This window comes from Remersonia thermophila, chromosome 2, assembly GCF_042764415.1.
Source record: "Remersonia thermophila strain ATCC 22073 chromosome 2, whole genome shotgun sequence".
Lineage (NCBI taxonomy): Eukaryota > Fungi > Ascomycota > Sordariomycetes > Sordariales > Chaetomiaceae > Remersonia > Remersonia thermophila.
In genome coordinates, this window is record NC_092218.1 from 1,424,326 (window position 1) to 1,444,473 (window position 20,148).

The window sequence follows — 20,148 nt, forward strand, 5'->3', positions numbered from 1 at the left end:
TGTTGCCCGAAGTCTTCGTCATCATCCAAGTCAGGGTCAAAGCCAGGCGTCGCGTCCTCGATACGCGCGGCATGACTTATTACCAGATGCACGGTGATGACCACATTAGAAAGGCGGCTCGAGCTAGGTCCACGCAGGGAGTCATGTACCACGCGTCACATAGCATGGACCGCTTGAGGGTGTATATAAGAGCTCCTAAGAGCTCCCTGAGGGCCTAGGACCGGTAGGTTCGCCGGTCGATCGTAGAACAACCAAGAAAGGAATCCAAGCCGAACTTGTTACCATAAACTCGATTGCTGTTGACGATCCACATCGCAGGGCCCTTTTTATCGAGAAGCAAAACATCCATTCGCAATGCAAGCTTGGAAGAAGGCGTTCTCGATGACGCCCGAGGAGGTGAGGGATGCCTCCCCTCCCGGGACCGTTGAGCTGCGTGGTAAGCCACATATATCTCCTTGTCTATTTCGTCCCATTACCTCCCTGACTTGCTGCTCTTCATCGCGTCCCCCGGCCATCATGGCGAGCACGGTGGCCATCGCTTTGGTCACCCACGGGAGATGAGGGACGTACCAGGGATGAAAGACCCGTCGAGAAGGTGACGCATCGATGATGCAAGGCAGCTGCCCAGGAAGCTCGTTCGTGACGAAAGACACGTCAACAGGCCGGCTACAACAACGTTGCCCGTTACCCCCCTCGTCGGTTTCCCTCGAGCTTCTTGGCGACTCTGACACGTCATCGCAGACCACACTCGAGCCCATCAGGAGGGCTCCGAGGACGACGCGCTCGTCCTCGTCCCGGCCCCCACGGCCGACCCCGCCGACCCCCTGAACTGGGCGGCCTGGCGCAAGGCCGCGTGCATGCTGACGGTGGCGTTGTACGCCTTCGTCGCCAACTTCGCCTCGGCCTCCATGGCCCCCGCCCTGCCCATGTGGAACAGGGCGTTCCCCCACGACCGTCGAGAGACGCACGAGCTGTCGATGCTAGTCGCCGCAAGTCCCCATTTCCTTTTCCCTCCGAGCCCACGGCGGCGAGGCTCTCGTCGCCTTGACCCCTCGGACGCGCCGTGCTGACGCGCAGCGCGACGGTCAGTTCAACGTGCTCATGGTCGGGCTCGGCAACGTCATCTGGGTCCCCTTGGCCAACGTCCTCGGGCGGAGGCACGCCCTCTTCCTCTCCACGGGCCTCCTCGCGGCGGCCACCGTGGTCGGCCTCCGCGTCCCCGGGTTCCGCATGACCATGGTCGTCCGGATCCTCCAGGGGCTCGGCAGCTCGGCCTCGGAGACCATCGTGCCGGCCGTCGTCGGGGACCTCTTCTTCGTCCACGAACGAGGACGGTGGATGGTGAGAAAAGCTTGCGTTCGGCTCCCCGCGCAGCGACGCTGAACACCAACGCTGATCGCCCCCGTTCTTTGCCAGGCCCTCTACACGGCATTCCTCACGAGCGGCTCCGTCGTCGGCGGCATCTCCGGGGGGTACATCGCCGCCAGCATGGGCTGGAACGGCCTCTACCGGGTGACGGGGATCCTGGCCGCCGTCGCGCACGGCCTGACCATCTTCCTGGTGCCGGAGAGCATGTACGACCGCCCCCAGAGCCCACCTCCGGCTCTCGACCCGCCCCGGGACGGCGACGCGGCACGTGCGACCTCCGGCGACCCGGCGGCGGCGACCAAGCCGGCGACGGGGCCGGATCGGCCCGGCTCCCCCCGCCCCAGCCCGGCCTTGGGCTTCCAGCCGCGCCTGAGCCTTGGGACCCTTCCGGACTGGCGCTTCTCGATCCCCTCGTTCCGCCTCTCCGGATCCATCCGCCTCTCGTCCTTGTCGGGATTCTCGGGGCGCTTCACCGCCGGCGCGGACTCGCCGGCCCCGGCTCGCCCGATCCGCATTTCTCGCCCCAACACGCTCGAACGGGAGATCCTGGACCGGTTCGACGATGTGCTTCCGGCCGACAGACGGGCCGACCCCGACCCCGACCCCGACCCCGACCCCGACCCCGACCCTTGCTCGCTGACCGGCACGACCGCCACGGGCTCCAGCGGCTCGCGCCGTCATCGTTCCCAGCCCCGCCGCGGGCCGGCCAACTACATCTACGACGCCGCGACGGGCAACTTTTACGACCCCGAGAGCGACTACTGGCACGACCCGCGGACCGGCCGCTACTATCCCCCGCGGATCGGCCCCCTGCCGCCTCCGCGGCCGGCTCGGGCCCGCGACATGGGGCTCGGCGACCTCCCCGCCCGCGGCCCGCCGGGACCCGCGCCGCCGCCGCCGCGCCGCCGCGCCCGGCTACCGCTCGGAGCTCATCGCCGAGCACCAGCGCCGGCAGCGCGAGCAGCTCGCGCAGCAGCTGGCGCAGAACCGGCGCGCCCACCGCAACGCCGCCCGCAACCCCAACCTGCCCGCCAAGGAGCCGGCGGCGGCCTACACGTGGCTCCGGGCGCTCAAGTTCGGGCGGTACCGCGGCCGCGTCCTCCGCCAGCTCGGCAAGCCGTGGACGACGCTGCGGCTGCCGGCGACGTGGGTCATCATGCTGCAGTACGGCGGGCTCGTGGGGGCGTGGCCGTCATGTCGACGGTGGGGCCGCAGATCCTGGCGGCGCCGCCGTACCGCTGGGGCGAGCACGCGGGGCTCCTCTTCGTGGGCGCGCTCGTCGGCATCGTCCTCGGCGGGGTGTGCACGGGCCTGGCGGCGGACCGGTGGGTGGCGCGGGCGGCGCGGCGCGCCGCCGACGGCCGCGTCGAGCCCGAGGCGCGGGCGGGCCTCGCGCTGCCGCCGCTGGCCGTCGGCGCGGCGGGGCTGCTGCTCTTTGGCCTCTGCGCCCGGTTCCCCGCGCCCGGGGGCTACGTCGGCCTCGAGGCCGCCCTGGCCATGCTCGCCTTTGCCCTCGCGCAGGTGCCCGCCCTCTGGTTCGGCTACCTCATCGACGCCTTTGACGGCCTCGCGAGCGACTGCTTCGCCATGGTCTGCATCCTGCGCGGCCTGGTCCCCTTTGCGTGGACGCTTTTCGTCGCGCAGTGGGTCGAGCGGGACGGGTACCTGGTGCCCTTTGTCGGGTTCGCGGGCATCCTGGGCGCGTTTGGCCTGCTGACCCTCCCGATCCAGGCGTGGGGGAAGAGGATGAGGATCGCGACGGCGGGATACGTCATGAGGAACCAGACGTGAAAGACAAGGAGGAGGCTTTCCCTGAGGCGTAGGCAGGGCCGGGAGAGCAGGATCCCGGGAGGAGGGGGAAGAAAAGCAAGGCAAAGGGGTTGTACCATGAGCGAGCTCTTGTACATACATCCATATATGCATACATGGATATGTTTTCTTTCCCGCCTGTCAACACACGTTTTGTACCACTATAGACCTTCGCTCGTGACTGGCTACAAGCTTGCGCCGGTGACCTCCACAGGCCGACCTGGCGTCCTTTCAGCGCTCTTGATCCCCGTTCCAAGCTTTGACGTCATGAACAAGGCGATCGCGGTGAGCAACAACTACGAACTCTCTCCAAGCTCTGCGCCAGCCTACGGCAGAGGCTTTCGGTATTAATTCTACAAGATGTATCCAGGGGGTTCCGGCCCGCGCCCGCTTCCTCCCGCCATGGCCCTCAAGAAGCCAACCCGGCCCAGCTTGGAGCTCTCCCATGCCGCAACCCCATGATTGATTTCTCTCTCGTCAAACCTCCCCGCCCTTCCACCCCTCCGCCGACGCCGCGCCCCTCCTGCTCCCCCCCATCAGCGGCACCGCCATGCCGAACAGCACCTGCAGCCCAAACGCCAGCCACTGCAGCACCTGCAGCGTGGTGCCGGCCTCGATGCGAACGGGCGGGGCGGCCCCGCGGGCCCGGGCGCTGCCGCCCAGGACCATGGCGGGCAGGTCGACGCTGGCGTACTCGAGCGCCTCGGCCGTCTGCATGCTCGCCAGGGCGCCGGCAAAGGACAGCGCGGCGGCGCCGAGCAGGCCGGCGCGGGCGAGGCGGCGGAGGAGGGCGGCGCGGCGCGGCGCGGCGTCCCGGCTCGTGCGCAGGTGGAGGAGGAAGCAGGCGACGCCGAGGGCGAAGAGGAAGCCCGAGCCGGCCAAGGCGGCGATGAAGTTGCCCGACTGGAGGTCGAGGGCGGTGGTGAGGAGGTGGGTGGTGGCGTCGGTCAGGTTGCTGTTGTTGTTGTTGTTGTTGTTGCTGGCGAGGTCGGGGAACAGAGACGCCGCGAGGGACTCGGCCGAGCGGCCCGCCGAGGACTGGCAGACGGTGCCGTTGGGGGAGATGCCGCAGATGCCAAAGTAGCCGATTCGGACCTGCAGGGGATCGGAGGACGACAGGTTGTGGAGGTTGTCCAAGAGCTTGATGAGGTAGATGTTGGGGATGGCCGGGGCGGTGGAGACGCAGCCCGTCAGGGAGAGGGCTAGGGGGCTTGTTAGTCCCGTTCTCGTTGATGGGTTTCTTTTTCTTCGTCTGGAATGGGCTTACCGTGAAATACGATGATCGGAACGATCAAGAAGTATGGAGCCAGCTTCAACAAGATGGAGGATGCTGGTTGGGAGCGGACAGCTAGGTTAGTCTTGTCGCTGTTCCCAGGGGAGCAGGGCAGACGACTTACGCTTGAAGTACAGGGTTGCCAGCTTGGCGATGATTGGAGGAGCCATGTTGACAGAGGTCGAGTTGGTTTAGAAGAAGAGCAGGGCTGGAAGATTTGGCCAAGGCGTTGCACCGGAGCTTGTTGGCCAGCAACCAGCCGATCGTCGATGTATAAGCCGTGGAGGAGGGGATGGATTATGTATGCGATTGTGTGCGAGACACGTCAACTCGGCGCGAGCCAGGAAACAAGGAAGAATGCAAGGAAAGCCCCGACAAAGGAAACAAGGAAACACGGCGACTGACAATGGTCAAGGGAGCATTGCACGTCAAGTGCAAGATGCAACACAATGAGCGAATGGAAGCGTGGCCGACCACGCGAGAGACGCCGTGGTTTGGACCCCTTTATACATCCACCTCGTTGTGCTCTCGGTTGGAAACCGACCCAAATAACAAACCGCGAGACGCTTCCGCCCAGCGTGCTCGCTCGCCCCATCCACAGACAAGCTACCCGCCGTCGCTTGCGCCCGCTCGACCGCGTTTGTCTTTGTCGTTGATTTGACCCGATCGCGGTGCAAGCCCGCCGATTCGCTCCCGACCCTGGAATGGCATTGTCGCAGCCGCGGACCGCGCGTTTGAGAAGCCGCCGGCCCCGCCCAAGGCCAGGCCAGCCGTTGCGCTGGCGGCTGTTTGGGAGGCTCCCGGGGCGCTTAGCACGAGGACACACCCCCTGGCTTGGCCTGGCGGGAGCCGACAGCGGTTGGTTATTTTTGGCGCACCATCGCCATTCCGCCGCCATGTCCGAAGCGAAGCGTCTTGGCTCGCGCTGGGCGACTTGCCAAAGAGAGACGCCAAGCCCGGCTCCCAGCCAATCAGCGGGCTCCCGCCAGGGCGGGGGGGGTGCCATGATCAACGGAGGCGGCCCCCCCCTGGACAAGCGCTCCATGGCAGACGAGACGACACGGCACAGCCTAGGAAGCATCAAAGGAAGAGTCCTCTCCTCTGGGTGGCTGCTAGTTAATGGGGGCCCGGGGTTTTTTTTCTTTTTTGACAGAAATAAATAAAAGAAAGAGGGTGAAAACAGCGATTGTGTTTAGAAAGTTGTCTGCAATACCGCTCTTCCACGTGGTCCTGGCCCTGCAAAACGTTGGCGAGGTCCTGTTCGTCTAGAGATGAGGCGGAGTTTCGACGGGAGGTTCCTAGTCATGTATTATAGGTACTAATAACTGTGACCGAAAACCACCCAAGAACCGGCAAACAAAGAACACGTAAAGGAAAAAAACGGGAAAGAAGGAAGAAACAAGAGCAAAAGAAACAAGGGGAGAAAAACAAAAGTGCGTGACCTCGTGTCTCGCTCGTGCTGCTGACGGATCCGAGCCGTCTACTACGCAGTATACGAAGTAGCTACAACGGGGAGGGGGAACAGGTAGGGACAACAAGGCGTCCGCGTTTCATGCTTCCCCAAACAAGGGGGGGGGGGGGGGGGAATCCAACGTTCGTTACGCGGTAGTTATCCCCTCTGACCTCGGTCGACGCGGGTGTTGGTTCCCCCGTGGCCCTGCAGTTCGGCATTCAGCACGTACGTACATGCATACATACATGCATGCATACAATACCTACATACGTACATGCATACGGATGCACCGCAGGATGCATCGCTGCACGCGACATCGGCTTCGTCCAAGAGCTTCGTCCGAGTGTATTGGCATGAAAGATCGCGTAGAAAAGCGCCCATCTCATCCGTTTCCGCGTTCGATCGCAAGCACGCATGTAGAAACCTGCCCCCCCCCCCCCCCCCCTCGGCAATCATCACAATCATCTGGATGGGGGCGCAGCAGTGGATGAGGGATGGGCATGATGGACATGATCCCGGATGACTGGCCGTTGAGGGATCGAGTACGGATCCCTTTCTCGCCCAAGAAAGGAAAAGGAAAAGCAAACAAAAAGAGAAAACAACAACAACAACAACAAAAAGAAAACTCAATTATTATCACATGCACTACAACATTAACGCTTCTTTCATGAACAATCTCCATCTCAAGCTCCAGGCACCCCGCGGGCATCCTCGTCACGCAATCATCCTCGCTCGCTTCGCCCTCCGTCTCTCGCGGGATGCCTCTCGCGCGGCGGGCCGGCCCGCGCCGTCCTCCTCGTCCGACGTCCACGACCACGCTCTCTCCTTCGCCCGCTTGTTGCCCCCGCCGCCGCCGCCGGCTCCGCCGTCAGACGGTATTCGGGATGGTCCTCGCTGAGGTGCGCCTTGAGGTTGTCCTCGCGGTTGCGGCCCGTCGACCGGCAGCCCGGCACGGGGCACGGCTCCCGCGGGGCCTTGCCCAGCCCCGCCTTGACCCGGTGCGCGTTGGTCTTGAGGTGCTTGCGCATCTGCCGGCGCCGCTCCGCCGCGCCCTGCGACTTGGAGCGGTAGCCGCACAGCTGGCAGCTGTCGGGGAGGAGGTCGTCGGGGCCGGGTCCGGGGCCGGGGTCGGGGCCGGGGTCGGGCCGCGGCGGGGCCTGCGTTTGGCTGGGCAGCCGCCGCCGGTCGTCGTCGTTGTCCTTGTCATGGTCGCGCCCGTCATCGGGCGCCGTCGGAGGAGCGCGGCCGCCGCGCGGCTCGTTCGGCCCTCGGGGACGTCGACGGCGCGGGCCGCCGAGACGTAGGACGCCTGGCGCCCGTGGCCCGCGAGCGGCGGGGCTCCGGGCCGGCGAAGCAGAGGTTGCGGCCACGGGGCCGGGCCCGTGAGGCCCGTGAGGCCCGTGAGATGCGTGGGAACGGGGGCGGGGCTGACGGCGCAAGGCATCGGCGGGACGTGCCGGCCGCGGTGGATCGACGGTCCCTGCCGCAGCGGGTCGTCGCCGGGTAGCTCCGGGAGGATGCCGTTGCCAGGCAGCTCGTAGGTAGGGCCGAGGGGGTACCCCGGAGGGAACGGGAGCATGGGCTCGGCCCACATCCCTGCCCCGGCCACCGCATCCACGGCGCTCCACGAGCTCTGACCTGTGACCGACGCCTCCGGGCCCATGGGAGGAGGAACGCCTCCGCCGTCTTCTCCGTCCATTCTTGGGGAGGAGGTGAGGTGCGTCGCGTAGAGGGGTGCCGTCGGCCCGTGCGTGGGCGACGGCTCCGGAGGCGCACACACCGGAGCGCTCGACGTGGAGGACGGCGGCGGGACGGCATGCCAGCTGCCGAGCGCGGACGGAGCCGTCGAGGTCAACGTGGAGACGCTCGCCATCGACGGACGGGACAGGGCAGGGTACTGCCCCCCCGGCAGAGGCATCATCATGGCCATGGCGAAGGGCTGAGGAGGGCCCATCCACGGGGCCTGCGGCGCCGTTGGCTGCGGCGCGGCCGGGCCGCCGAGCACAACGGAAGGGGAGGCGGAAGCCGGGACGGCGGGAGCGACCGTCAGCGGCCGGCGAGGAGCCCAAGCGGGAGCAGCTTGGACAAACGGGCCGCCAAGAGGGCCGGGAGCATGCACGTCGTGAATCGACGATCCGGGGTAGCAGGCACGGCTCGCACCCGGCCTGTGCAGATCGAGGTTCGGCATGGAGGGTTGCGCCGTCGGGCGAGGGTTCCACGACCCAGATGGGCGAGGCCGGTGCCAAGCGGCCGGGATGTCTGCGTTCGGTTGGCCGAGGTTGGGAGCACCGAAAGCCCGCGTGGCATCGGGGTCGAGCTCGGCAGGCTCGACCGCCGGCATCTGTGCCGGAAGCTCGGCCGGGACGGAGGGCAGCTCGACGGAGGCGGGAGGGTCGACGGGGACGAAGTCTCCCGAGCCCCCTTCGTCGTCGGCCAGATCGGCCGAGGGCTGCGTCTCCTTGCGCGACCGGCGGGAGCATGCCTGCCTGAGCCACTTCCAGGTCCTGCACCAAGCGGACCGCGTGCAAGGCCGGGCGTCGTGGCTCTCTTGGGTGCGCGCCGAGCCCTGCAGGACGCGCTCCACGAGGGCCTGGTAGCAGCTCTCGCAGAGCCTGTTGTGAAGACAATCCCTGTTCCGGTTGTTAGCCGCCGAGGCAATCGAGAGTCCGAGGCAGCACTGACAAGTTGTCTCCGTCGTAGCTCGAGGGCACGTACCCCCGGGGAGAGCCGGCCGAGTCGGGAGAGCCGGCCCGCGCCGGGAAGGCGGCGTCGCGGAGGCCCTCATCGGCGCTGGCGTGGAGGCCGTCTTCGGGGAGCGGCAAGAGAAAGGAGGGTGCTGGGGCATGAGGGGAAGCCATGTCCAAGATGTCAAAGACGGTGGGGGACAAGGCTGGGGGCGGCGAACGGAGCGTCGAGCGAGGAATGCGAGCGTTTCTCGTGGCGGCTGGATTCGAAAGGGATCAACGTGGTAGAACCAACCATCGTTCCCGGGGGAGAGCAGGCTGCTTATGTGCTGGAGCGTATCGAGCGCAATGCCAAACCATGGCCTGCCCCCGACGTGGTGAGGGGTTGGCCGGTGCTGCAGAGAGATGGCGGACCTAAACACCGGCTGCTCCTCGGTGACCTCGTGTCCCGACACGAACCCGCCATGCGACTTGGGTCCTCCTCCATTGGCTGAGACCTAAGGTTTCCGGCATTGGCCATGGTGAACCGCTAGGTCGGTGCCGGAGGGGAACCTGGCCCGGATCACATCATGGGCTGCGTAAAAGAGGAGGTCTGTCCCTTATTGGTTGCCTCGTCGAAGAAGGCGTCGTTTGGCAAAAGGTTCGCCGTAATGTTTTGTATCCAAAATAGATCCAAGAAACCGTCTAGCTTCGGTGACGGAAGACCCCCGGGGGGGGGGGGGTGGGGGGCGGGGGAGAAGGGCGTGCCGTGGACGCCTTGGAGGGGTTTCCAAGTTCACCGAAACCCCGGGTTCATGATTGGCGGCGGCCGGTCCGGGGTCTGGATGCTGAGATTCATGACCCAAACGGCGAGATAACGTGAAAGGGGAGCGCCGAGGACGCAAGGCAACGGGCAACCAGCGGGGCAGGGGATAAGGCGAGGCTGCACTGGACGTGGGTGGATGCGGGAGGGTGGGAGCATGGCAAGAGGAAGCAAAAAGAAAAAAAAGGAACAGAAACCGCTTGGGACCTACGCAACCGTCTGACAAAAGCTGGTGGCGGCGAGCTTGTTGAGGACGGCAACGCGGGAGGGAAGGGGGGAGAGGGACGGGGGGTGCCGCGGGCTTGCACCGGACGTTGGCTAGGTCGGAAGAGGGTGGTGAAGAAGGTCCCGTATGCCGTGGAATGCAGGAAATGCGGCCAGCGGTTCTTGTTGGGTCCCAGGAGGCCTCTCTCTGTCGAGGGTCTTGGAAGTGGGAAAAAAAAAAAAAAAAAAAAAACACCGGTTGGCTCTGACGGTCGGCTCGGGGATCCGACGGAGAATCGCCAAGGGGGGGGGGGGGACTGCCGGGGACTGCCGGGACCGTGCCGAGGATCGATCAAGAGATGAGCCCAACTCTTCGAAAGTCATATTGTCTGTCTTGAAGACAGGGGAACATCAAATCCCTTATATTTGGTCGTCGACAGCATTGCCACATACCTCTCAAGCATGGCTGGTTGTTCACAGCCACCAACATGCTTGCTTGAACGACAGCAACACTGCCACTCAATAGTTTCGCATCGTCTGGGGCCTGGCGGTTCAGCTGGAGGCAGGAGGCTGAGGGTCTCCCCAATCGCGGCCCTCGATCGAGAGAGCCTTGCGGGCGGCGAGCCAGACGGAAAGGCTCGAGGCCGGGGGCGCCGAATCCGTCCCGCATCACTGCATACCATCCAAGGCGTTTCGAGGTCCCCACCGAAACGCGGCGAGACGGGGCGACCTATCACACACAGCACACAGGAACAAACCAGGGCTACCAAGCCGTTTCATCTGGGAACCCATCGACCCGTCGCGGGGATGGTTCGCCGGCCTACCTAGGTACCTTGCCGTGCACGTGGGGAATGGAGGGATTGGGAAGGGAAGGGGGCCAAGGGGAGAGAAGAGAGAGAGAAGAGAGAGAGAGAGAGAGAGAGAGAGAGAGAGAGAGAGAGAGAGAGAGAGAGAGAGCGGAGAGCCCGAGGGAAAGGGGGGGGAGAGACGGGGGGAAAGGGGGAGGGGAGAGACGGGGGGAGCCGTGTTGCCCGGTCCCTCTTCTCTCCTCGTCCCCCTCCCGTGCTCCAAGCCCGTGCTCCAAGTGCTGGCAGGCTTCACCGAAAACACCAATTCCATGCCATGATTGGAGTGCCCAAGAGAAGTACGCTAATGCAGGCGGCAACGCCTTCTGCTTGCCTTGCGAAAAAAAAAAAAAAACCGTCATTGGCCCGGCTGGGGAGCGCCGCGCACCACCGTGATGGACGTGACGAGACGGACGGACAGGAACGAATGCCTTGATGGTGTTCTCGCAGAGGTTCTCTTGACGTCCCAAGTCGGATGGATCCTAGCTATGTGTTTGGATGGCAGCAGAAGAACTCATCAACTCGGAACGACGGCACCGCACGATGGCCATTCGCGGCTCGCAGAAACACGATAGTTGGGGTTGAGGGGGGGGGGGGGGGGCACCTCGGTAACGGTGAATCGTCATACCTCGGAGGCTTGAACAGTCCATCGGGAGAGGCGGTGGTCTCAATCCAGAGGGGCCCCGGGGAGCCGATCAACCGGGCGAGCGAATTCCACATCGTAGACGCTCGGCGTCATCCACGCTGCAGATGGGGATGTGCGTACGCAGACCGTACGACTAGTAGCGCTGTGGTTACAGAGGTAATGTAATTCCACATGACCCCCTCGCTTGTTCCATTGCCTTGGGTACCTACCTACTTGTGTGCTTTACCGTGTACCTAGTACGAATTATACCTCAGCGACCCAGGTTCGCGGCCTCGCGGCACGACCAACAGTCCATCCTGCCAAGCTCCAACGACGGGGGACAATGCATGCGCGCATCGCGCACATGTGTACCTGGTTTGTATGCAGGCTCAGCCAGGGTGCTTTGCATTCCATTCGTGCCAAGACAGGCTTTGGCAGCTCCAAGGTGCAACACGCCCAAGACGACCTCGGGGAGAACGATGCGACGTCGTCCAAGCCATTGGCCAACAAAGTACGCTCCTCCTCCAAGATGCGCTCGAGATCGCTTCGTCCATGGTGCTGCTCCGCAGAGCCCTGAGGTCGGGAGGTGGTAAAGTCGCAAGGAACCCAGCTCTCCTTCGGCGGGGGCGGATTGCGTACGCAGTCACTAGTATAGTAATACGCATCGCATCACCCCCCCCCTGCAGGTCCCATGCCGGGCAGGCAGCCAGCCAACCCGCTTGGTAGGTTGGCTCCAAGCAAGGCATCCCACCATCTCACACAGGAGGCGGCGGCGCGATGCGGGGTGGCAGTGCGCGCCATCCCATCCTCTCTCCCCCTCCCCTCGGATCCCGATCCTTTGACCTCGCCAAGCACCGCTGGTGCACCCTCCAAGCCCAAGTCCAAAAGGTCAAGACCTGCATGAGGGGTGCGTAGGTCTTGAGAAAATCCTAAGATCACGAGCCTCCGACCCTTGCTGTCCTGTGTCCTGCAGCCGGTGCTACCACACCATCAGCCCTGTGGGACTCTCTGACCGGACTCGGCGAGGGGGCGCCGCCGCGCTGTCGGGTGTGCCGCTCGCTCCCTCCCCGCCTCGTGCGAACCGGGAAGACTCAAGCCGTCATCCTTTTGGTTTTTCGTTGCGCACCGTAAGCAGCTTGTTCGCTCCATTCCATCAGCCGGCCACCCTCTCCTCTTCTCTTCTGTCGTGGGCTCCCTGTTTCTCCTGGAAAGGGCTTGCTCCTCCCCCTCCCATCTCGCGTTGAGCCTAGAATAGCACGTGTAGCTACAGCATCCAGCCGACACCATGTGGCTGCAGCGGCGGCGCTGGCGCCTCTGTGCGGACAGAGGGCCGGGGAGGTCCCCATCGTTGGACAGCGTCTTGGATGAGAACCGCGGCCGGATCGTGCACGACCACGACGATGACGGCAGCGACAACGGCCACGACGACAATGACGACAACGATAGCTACATCACCAGCGACGACTCCGCCGGCCTCGGACCAGCCGTCTTGTAAGAGCCGGCCTAGTACCCTCCGACCCGCGTGCCCTGTGCCCTTGCTGACACCACGGATAGGCGTCTCAAGCCTGGCGAAGAGGATACGCCCGTCTACGAAGCATGGAACCTCACCTTCCGCCCTGGGACGAGCGACGAGAGGTCGGGCCGCCGCCTTCTTCCCGGCATCTTCGGGGCTGGGAACCGACGGCACCAGGACGGCGAACACGACGTGGAGCTGAAAATGCATCCTTCCACCCAGCCGGAGCTGGCCGAGATGCACCTGCAAGCCGTCGAGGCCTACAAGGCCCAGCACGCGCGGTGCTGGCCCGCCCGGGTCGCCTGCGGCCCCGGCCGGACCTACGAGGAGGACCTCGACCGCCGGTGCCGCGCGTTGCACCCCAAGATGCGCCAGATGATCAACGACCTGCTCGAGGCTCGCGGCGCCTGCACCTCGAACCGCTACCGCCGACGGGCCTGGACCGTCGTCGTCATGCGCGAGCAGCTGCCGGACCGCTTCGCCCGCGCCCGCCACGCCGAGGCGAAGCGCCACAGGCTGCGCTTCTGGAAGAACCCCCGGGCCGACGAGCCGCTGCTCTACACCTTGGTCATCCGCGGCGCCGTCGCCAAGGTCGCCGGCGCCCACGAAAGCTTCAACGCCTTCCTGAGAACCGCCAACCCCTGGTCGGCGGCCGACAGCGCCGACCGCTGGCGTCGCGTCCGCGAGGAGCGGCGGCGGCGGCGGCGGCGGCAGGTGGACCAGCGCGCCAAGCAGCGGCTCGCCACGTCTCGGTCGCCGTCGCCCTCCGTCCGCTCCCGCTCGGCCTCCCCGCCCCCGTACCGCGGCGGCTCGTTCCGCTCCGGCCCGGCATCCTCCGCCGCCAGCCACCGCAGCGAGTCGCCCCCGCCGTACCGCCGCTCGCCCGTTCCCCGGCGCGCCCGCAGCGTGTCCCGCTCGCGCAGCCGCTCGCGCAGCCGCTCTCGTAGCCGCTCGCCGCCGGGCCGGCGCGTTCGCGTCCTCCGTCGGTCGTCGATCGACGTCAGGGTCCCGAGCCCGCCCGGGTGGAACCGCCCGGCCTACCACCCGGATCGCTTGCACAGCCACGGACCTGCCGATCCCATCCCGCCGCACCTACCCAACCCCTTCGCGTCGCACCCGGCTCGGGCCCTGTGGCCCGGCTACGGCTCCCCCCCTTCCCCGATCTACCCTCCCTACCCTCCCTATCCTCCTCCTCCTCCTCCTCCTCCTCCTCCTCCTCCTCCCCCGCCGCCGCGTCCGTCAAGCTGGTCCTACGTCGGCGTTCCTCTCGGAGCCTACCCGCCCGACCATCACCAGGCTCCCGCCTTCCACCACCCCGACGTAGACCCCGCTTTCGCGACGGGCGATGCCGCCGGCCCGCGGGCTTGTTACCATCAGCCCCCTCCTCCTTTTCCGACGGGAGCCTTCGCGTTCCTCCCGCGCTTCCCCGCGCCGCCGCCCTCGCGCAGCCTCAGCCCGACCCGCCGCTCCCGCCCGCGCCGAACCCGTACTCGTGCCTGACCACGCCGTCGCTGACGAGCTACGGCGGGGACGGAGGCAGCCGGGACGGGAGCCCCGTGCTGTCGACGGCGGCGGCGGCTGCGGTGGCGGCGGCGGCGGCGGCGGCGAGCATGTGTGCGTCGGAGCGGGAGCAGGCTCAGGAGCAGGCTCAGGAGCAGGCTCAGGAACAGGGACAGGAACAGGCTCAGGAACAGGGACAGGGACAGCAGCAGCAGCAGCAGGAGGAGGAGGTGGAGAGTGGTGAGGTTGTTGCGAGCGAGAGCGCTGGAGAGGAGGGTGGTTCGCGGGCCAGCTCGCTGCCGCAGGTGGAGGTGACGACGGGGGAGTGGGAGTGGTGAGACCGACCAAGAGTGGTGGTAACATGGATCAACCGGTATTTTTTTAGGGGGGGGGGGGGGGGGAAGGGGAGAGATAACTATCACGGGAGGTGCTGACAAGGCATTGGTTCGTTATGGTGAGGTGTGAGGTTCATTGGGTCTGCGTTGTAGAATGTTTTCTTGACCAAGGTAACTAGTTGGTTAGCTTGTTGGGTTGCTTGTTGTTGGGGCTTTTCTTCATGACCGTGATGGATTGCGTTTGGAGCTTGCATTGCTATTGGGAGAGGTGATCAACAGAGGAGAATGCGGCAGAATGCTCAACAGGACGTCATGATGACGACGAGTTGGTGCTTCTACGTTTTGATCCATTGATGTTGAATCTTGATAACTTGTTACTCTTGGCAACAATCAAGGGCAACAGCAACGAGGATGTATTAAGGGATGCAACTCCACGTGACCTGATCGCAGTTCTTGGCATTTCTTTTGGTGTATCGGACCCACTTTTCTCCATGGCCAAGCCGGCCGCCAAGTGGAAGACCCGATGGCTCCTCGAAAAAAAAAAAAAAAAAACCAAGAGCTTCGCATTTCCAACCACCACCACCACCCAGCCAAAACACCATCGCGTGAGCACCTCGTCGACAAATCACGACCAACCGTCGACCCTCGGCGCCCATTTCCAACCCCCTCAACCCGATCGCACCTCACGCACCACCGCCACCATGCATCTCATGTACATCACCGACGCCAACGGCACCTCTGCCGGCCGTCGCTACACCCTGAAGAAGGTCCTCGAGGGCCAGGTCACCAAGTCGGCGCACCCCGCGCGCTTCTCGCCCGACGACAAGTGGTCGCGCCACCGGCTGGCCGTGCGCAAGCGCTTCGCCGTCCTCTTTGCGCAGCACCAGGCCAAGGACAAGGCCCAGGCCCAGGCCGTCCTGGACAAGAAGCTGCTGGAGGCGGCGGAGATTGGGGCGCAGTAGAGCGGCGCTTCCTCCGTTTCGTCGTCGTCGTCTTCTTCTTCTTCTTCTTCTTCATTGTCGTCATTGCCACATCCGTCTTCTTCGTTTTCTTCTCCGTCGTCGTCTTCCTTTGTCACGCCTCCTCCCTTCCCGCTGCCTGAGCCCCAGCATTGCGCTGCGGCAAGGGATCGCGGACGGATGGCTCACCGGCGGAGGTAAGGGCTCTCTCTCTCCATCTCTCTTCTGCTGGCGGATGCTTTGCCGTGTGGTCGGATCGCTGACTTTGGGTGCGTAGAAGGAGGAATTGAAGTGATGGCGCCTACCTAGGAATGGAGAAAAAAAGGGAGGGTGGGTACCCGGGTTGTGACGCGGTACCACGGCGACGATCGACAACGACCGACGAGGAGCAGCAGCACGCACGCAAGCAAAACAACGAGAGCAACGCCAAACATGATGGCTACATAGTCAAGACGCTCGAGGACCTCAATCGAGGATCTCAATCGAGGACCTCAATCGAGAACCGGCCGACCCGACCCCCAAGGCGTCCGTCCGCATGAGCATCATGGAGGGTCTGTTGGCTTCCCACGTCGAGCCTGTGGATCGTTGGGAGGGTGCTGGCGGGGACATGGCATCCGGTGCAGGAGCCGAGGTGGTTTTCTTTGGCGTTGGGTCATGTATTGTAAATGGGCTACGATATCTGGCGTTCTTTGGTCTTTGCACGGTCACAGTCTAATCAAGAGAACCATGTGGTCATGTCGTCAAAAGTCTATAGTGGCAGAGCTCCCTTTTCTTTTGGGAGGGGGTGTATCTTCATCCGCTTCGTTCTCGCCGGTCCCATCACCTCCTCTTCTTCGGCGCATTGACATTGCGACCCGCTCCGACCCTGATCCTGCCGCCGCTGGACGTCCTGGTCCCGCCCAAGATGCCTGGCAGGTAATCCTCGTCCATGAGATCGCTGGCCTTGGTGCGGCGCTGGTCGTCGAGCTTCTTCAGGTACTCCTTCTGATCGGCGGCCAGGATCAGCTCGTTGCCCCAGCCGTTCTTGCCGCCGCCCTTGACCCTGCCGTTGGCCGACCCGTGCGTCGGCTTGGGGATGCTGTACACGTTGCCGCGCTTGATGTACTGGAAGTTCTTCTTGAGGTGGAGCGTGAAGTTGCCCGAGGCGTCGGTGCTGCACGACACGCGCGTCAGGGTCGCCTGCCCGCACGACGGGCAAAACTGCTTGGATGTGTCCTTGCACACCTTGAAGCACCCGTGGCACCGCAGGACCCAGGTCCGGAGGTACGTGATGCGGGCAAACCCCGAGTCGAGGAGGCTGGGCATGTCAGGATGGGATGCTGCGGCAGCGGGGGAGGTGGGCTACGACACGTACTTGAGGTTCATCCGCAGGGCCACGTTGCGCATCGCCATGTCGGCCGTGAGCAGCGCTGCTTGGAGCACCTTTTGCGCCGGCTGGTCGTCCACCAGCGCGTTCTCCCGGGCCCGGTACTTCTTGATGTTGCTAGGCGCTGCGAGGCATTAGCACGGACCCCTGGAACACGGAGCCAGATGGCGCATACTTATCCACTCTCCGCCTCCGTCGTCCTCTTCTTCTGTCGCCTCGTCTTCGTCGTCGTCGTCGTCGTCGTCGTCCTCCTCCTCCTTCTTCTTCTCCCCCTCGGCGGCTTCCTGCCCATCTTGCCCGTCGGAGTCCTGGAGGCTCAGATCTTGCACCTGGGCGGCAAGCGACCCCTCCGCCTGGTCAGCGCCGGTCGGGCTTGCCGTCGTTGGCTCTGGAGCAGCATCTTTCTTGTTCTCCGGCCCGGGGCTCGGGCTATCTTCGGCGTCGGCCTCGTCCTGCGGCGGCTTCGCCTCGGAGCTGCCAGGCTCGGCCTCCTCGCCTTTCCCCTCCTCCTTCTCTGCGGGCTGTCCGTTGACACGCTTCTGGTTGGGGTCCCGTCGCAGACGCCAATCGCCGCCATTCCGCTCGATCTCCAGGTCGTACGTGAGAGCCAGGAGGTGGAGATCCGGCTTCGATAGGACCTGCAGGTCTCCCGTCTTGCGAGCAAAGTCGGTCACGAACTTGACCGACTCCGGGCGCGGCGTCCGTAGCTTGAGGAACGGAGACAGCGTGGTCTGGAACCGGGACCGTGTGGCCTCATCCCGAACTGCCTGGAGGTCAGCATGGGGCCGTGGGGCCGCGGGGCCGCGGGACCGATGGGATGGCCGACATACTCTCAGAAACCACGGCCGGGATGGTGTAGAGCTCCTCGGCCTGGGCAAGCAGTGACGAAACGGTTGGGTCGTTCCTGATGATGGCGTTGGCATCGATAACGAGGGAGTGGACGGGCTTAGAAGTTGTCGTTTGCGCCGCGGGAGCGCTCGGGGCGGTGGCCTGGGGTTCCGGCTGCGCAGGCTGCGCAGTTTGCGCCGGTTCGCTGGACGGTTGGTCCATCGTTAATGCCGAGAGGAGGAGGCGCTACGAAAGGGCTTCGGGACCCCGAGTAAGATATGGCTGGTTTGGAGGCAGAGACAGACTCTTTCTTGCCTCAAAATCGTTCGTTAATCCCCCGTTCAAAGAGCAAGCATGAATAGAATAGTGAATCCCGTGCGACGGGCCCCGCCATGATCCAAAAATTCCAGCGGGGCGGGCGGCAGAATCCTCTTGGCGGGGCGACCCTCTGCGAAGGAGGCCCCACAATATACACAGTATGCACGCCCGGCCTGGGCGGTGTCCATCAACGAGCAGGCGAGCTGACCAACATACCGGGGCCAGCGCCCTGGGTACGATACTACCTCTCCTGCCTTGGATATCTGATTAGACTTGAATGGATCAACCCTCCTGGACTTACAGCTGGCCAGCCCTCCGGGTACAGCCATGATTGCCGAGACAACCTGTCCCATCCCCCCTGTGTCCAGCAAGTGAGAGAGCGTATGCCAAGCCTCGGTCCGTTCAGTAGCCCTGCTTAGGTACCTCCTAGTAACCCTGGAAGACCTATTGTCTACACAGTAGAGTACCTAGGTTCGGGTAATTAACCTGGAAATTTCACAACCTATGTGCCATGGTGGAGAAGAAGGCGGCATTTCGTCACGTTCTTGGACAACGAAATCAGTTGAAAGGCAAACGGATCTCCAAGATGCCTGCGTTTCGAACCTACCCAGGTAGTATAGGTCACTCTTCGAGGCCAAAATTCAGGTACCTATAGTATCATCAAAGTCTCCTGTTGGAGATGGCATCATGACATTCTCCCATCCCAACCCATGAAACATGCAGTTGGTTGCCTGACTGACACTAATATCCATCCCCTTTTCCCCATACGAAAAAAAAAAGAAAAAAAGAAAACAGGTAGCCCGCATGGAATCAAGAGGAAGAAAGACAAAGAAATCAAATGATATCCACCCCAGCGTCTACTCGAATTACCAACTCCCAAAACCACAATCATGAATGCTCAACCCAAATCGAGCCCTCGGTCTCATTGATGATGCGTGCATAATAACCAACCAAGGCGGCTTCAACACAATCCCCTTCCTCCCTCCATGCCTTTATCGCTGATGACTCACCGTGTTCCCCTGCGACGATGCCCGAGGAGGCCCCGGCGGTGGGGATCAGGCCGATGTAATTCGCCCGGCGAGCAGCAGTCAGCAAGCCACGAAGCATCGCCAGGCCTGATCGTCTCGCTCGTCCCGCGTGCTTGGCTCGAGGGGCTGGGGCTAGTGGGGGAAGAACTAGTTGGTGCCGGACTAAATGCCTCAAGCCCTTTGGGCTGGAGGCTGGCCTCTCTCACCGCGCCGACATGCCTCCGGCAATTCAAGAAGCATGTACCGGCGAATGTCCGAAGGATTCCCACCAATCTCTCGCAATGAACTGCCGGTCATAGATATTTCTTACTCGTGCGTTTTCATGCGCCGATGATGCCCTTTCATGTAGCCCGGCATGGGCGTGTCCGACGCCCATTCAGTGGCTTGTTCTCCCCTGGCCGACAGCATCATTTCCGTGCTGCCTGGCGAAACAGGCTCCGTGTTCCCAGCATGATCCATACCAAAGAGGCGGCCTCGGACGGAATCAAACAAGCTTTTGGAGGAGCCATTTTGGTCGCCGTTCTCCTTTTTCTTCCCTCGAGCCCTTCCACGGGGCCAGGGGGCTCGCCACCAGCGGCGTCATGGAGCGGTGAGCCAATGAAGTCAGCGTCTGGAACCTCAACAAAGCGAGCAATAATACCACAATGAAGCGCTCCCCTTGAAGCACTCGGGCCTGAAATCCTTCCTGATAACGCTTTTTTTGCGCACCTTCATTTATGATGCAGCAACGCCGTCGGCGCGCCGAGATATCACCTAGCCTGGATGCGCGCACGATCAAGGACTGCGCGCTTACATGGCAGGCAGGCGCTCAGCTGGAATTCTGGTGGATCGGGCGTGGTTTGCCTTGGAAATCATCTAGGTCAACAATATCTCGTCGTCGGGGCACGCGGATATCATTCATACCTTGGAGACAGAGCGCCCTAATAGCATGGATCCTCCTAGTGGTGGAATATTCCGATCCCAGCGCAACGTCAAGGTCCGTCCAGGGTGAGGGTTGCAGCATGCTCTGTAAACGACATAAAACCGCGGACCCAATCTAACCTGTAACCATCCAAAAAACCCACCCTCCCACGCGCGCCGTGTCCCACGAGCCCGGCAGTTGCACGCGGGGAGCGTCGCAGGCGAGGCTTCCGCTCGCCGAGACGGGAAACGGACCGGGGGCTGGCAGCGGGCATGTCAGGACCTGGCAGCTCCCCCAACACAACACGCCCTCCGAGGCTGGTCCGCCTTCCTATTTC

At 63.6% G+C, this 20,148-nt stretch overlaps 6 protein-coding genes across 6 annotated transcripts; 3 read left to right on the forward strand and 3 right to left on the reverse strand.

Moving 5' to 3' along the window:
* Positions 1-354: 354 nt before the first annotated feature.
* On the forward strand, positions 355-3,159 carry VTJ83DRAFT_1839 (uncharacterized protein; the record flags this gene model as incomplete). Its single annotated transcript, XM_071008042.1, has 6 exons — positions 355-436; positions 742-983; positions 1,078-1,341; positions 1,417-2,050; positions 2,124-2,545; positions 2,584-3,159. 6 exons carry the CDS (start codon positions 355-357, stop codon positions 3,157-3,159), a joined length of 2,220 nt encoding a protein of 739 aa, XP_070868379.1.
* A 495-nt stretch (positions 3,160-3,654) lies between these two features.
* Positions 3,655-4,620, reverse strand: VTJ83DRAFT_1840 (uncharacterized protein; the record flags this gene model as incomplete). The annotated part of the gene is made up of 3 exons (XM_071008044.1): positions 3,655-4,379; positions 4,445-4,507; positions 4,575-4,620. The coding sequence occupies 3 exons, from the start codon at positions 4,618-4,620 to the stop codon at positions 3,655-3,657; spliced, it is 834 nt and encodes a 277-aa protein (XP_070868380.1).
* A 2,151-nt stretch (positions 4,621-6,771) lies between these two features.
* VTJ83DRAFT_1841 (uncharacterized protein) lies at positions 6,772-8,761 on the reverse strand (the record flags this gene model as incomplete). Its single annotated transcript, XM_071008045.1, has 2 exons — positions 6,772-8,533; positions 8,586-8,761. The coding sequence occupies 2 exons, from the start codon at positions 8,759-8,761 to the stop codon at positions 6,772-6,774; spliced, it is 1,938 nt and encodes a 645-aa protein (XP_070868381.1).
* Positions 8,762-12,348: 3,587 nt separating this feature from the next.
* VTJ83DRAFT_1842 (uncharacterized protein) lies at positions 12,349-14,076 on the forward strand (the record flags this gene model as incomplete). Its single annotated transcript, XM_071008046.1, has 2 exons — positions 12,349-12,554; positions 12,618-14,076. The coding sequence occupies 2 exons, from the start codon at positions 12,349-12,351 to the stop codon at positions 14,074-14,076; spliced, it is 1,665 nt and encodes a 554-aa protein (XP_070868382.1).
* Positions 14,077-15,112: 1,036 nt separating this feature from the next.
* Positions 15,113-15,660, forward strand: VTJ83DRAFT_1843 (uncharacterized protein; the record flags this gene model as incomplete). Its single annotated transcript, XM_071008047.1, has 3 exons — positions 15,113-15,325; positions 15,374-15,567; positions 15,648-15,660. The coding sequence occupies 3 exons, from the start codon at positions 15,113-15,115 to the stop codon at positions 15,658-15,660; spliced, it is 420 nt and encodes a 139-aa protein (XP_070868383.1).
* A 529-nt stretch (positions 15,661-16,189) lies between these two features.
* On the reverse strand, positions 16,190-17,786 carry VTJ83DRAFT_1844 (uncharacterized protein; the record flags this gene model as incomplete). The annotated part of the gene is made up of 4 exons (XM_071008048.1): positions 16,190-16,667; positions 16,725-16,860; positions 16,912-17,499; positions 17,567-17,786. 4 exons carry the CDS (start codon positions 17,784-17,786, stop codon positions 16,190-16,192), a joined length of 1,422 nt encoding a protein of 473 aa, XP_070868384.1.
* Positions 17,787-20,148: the final 2,362 nt, after the last annotated feature.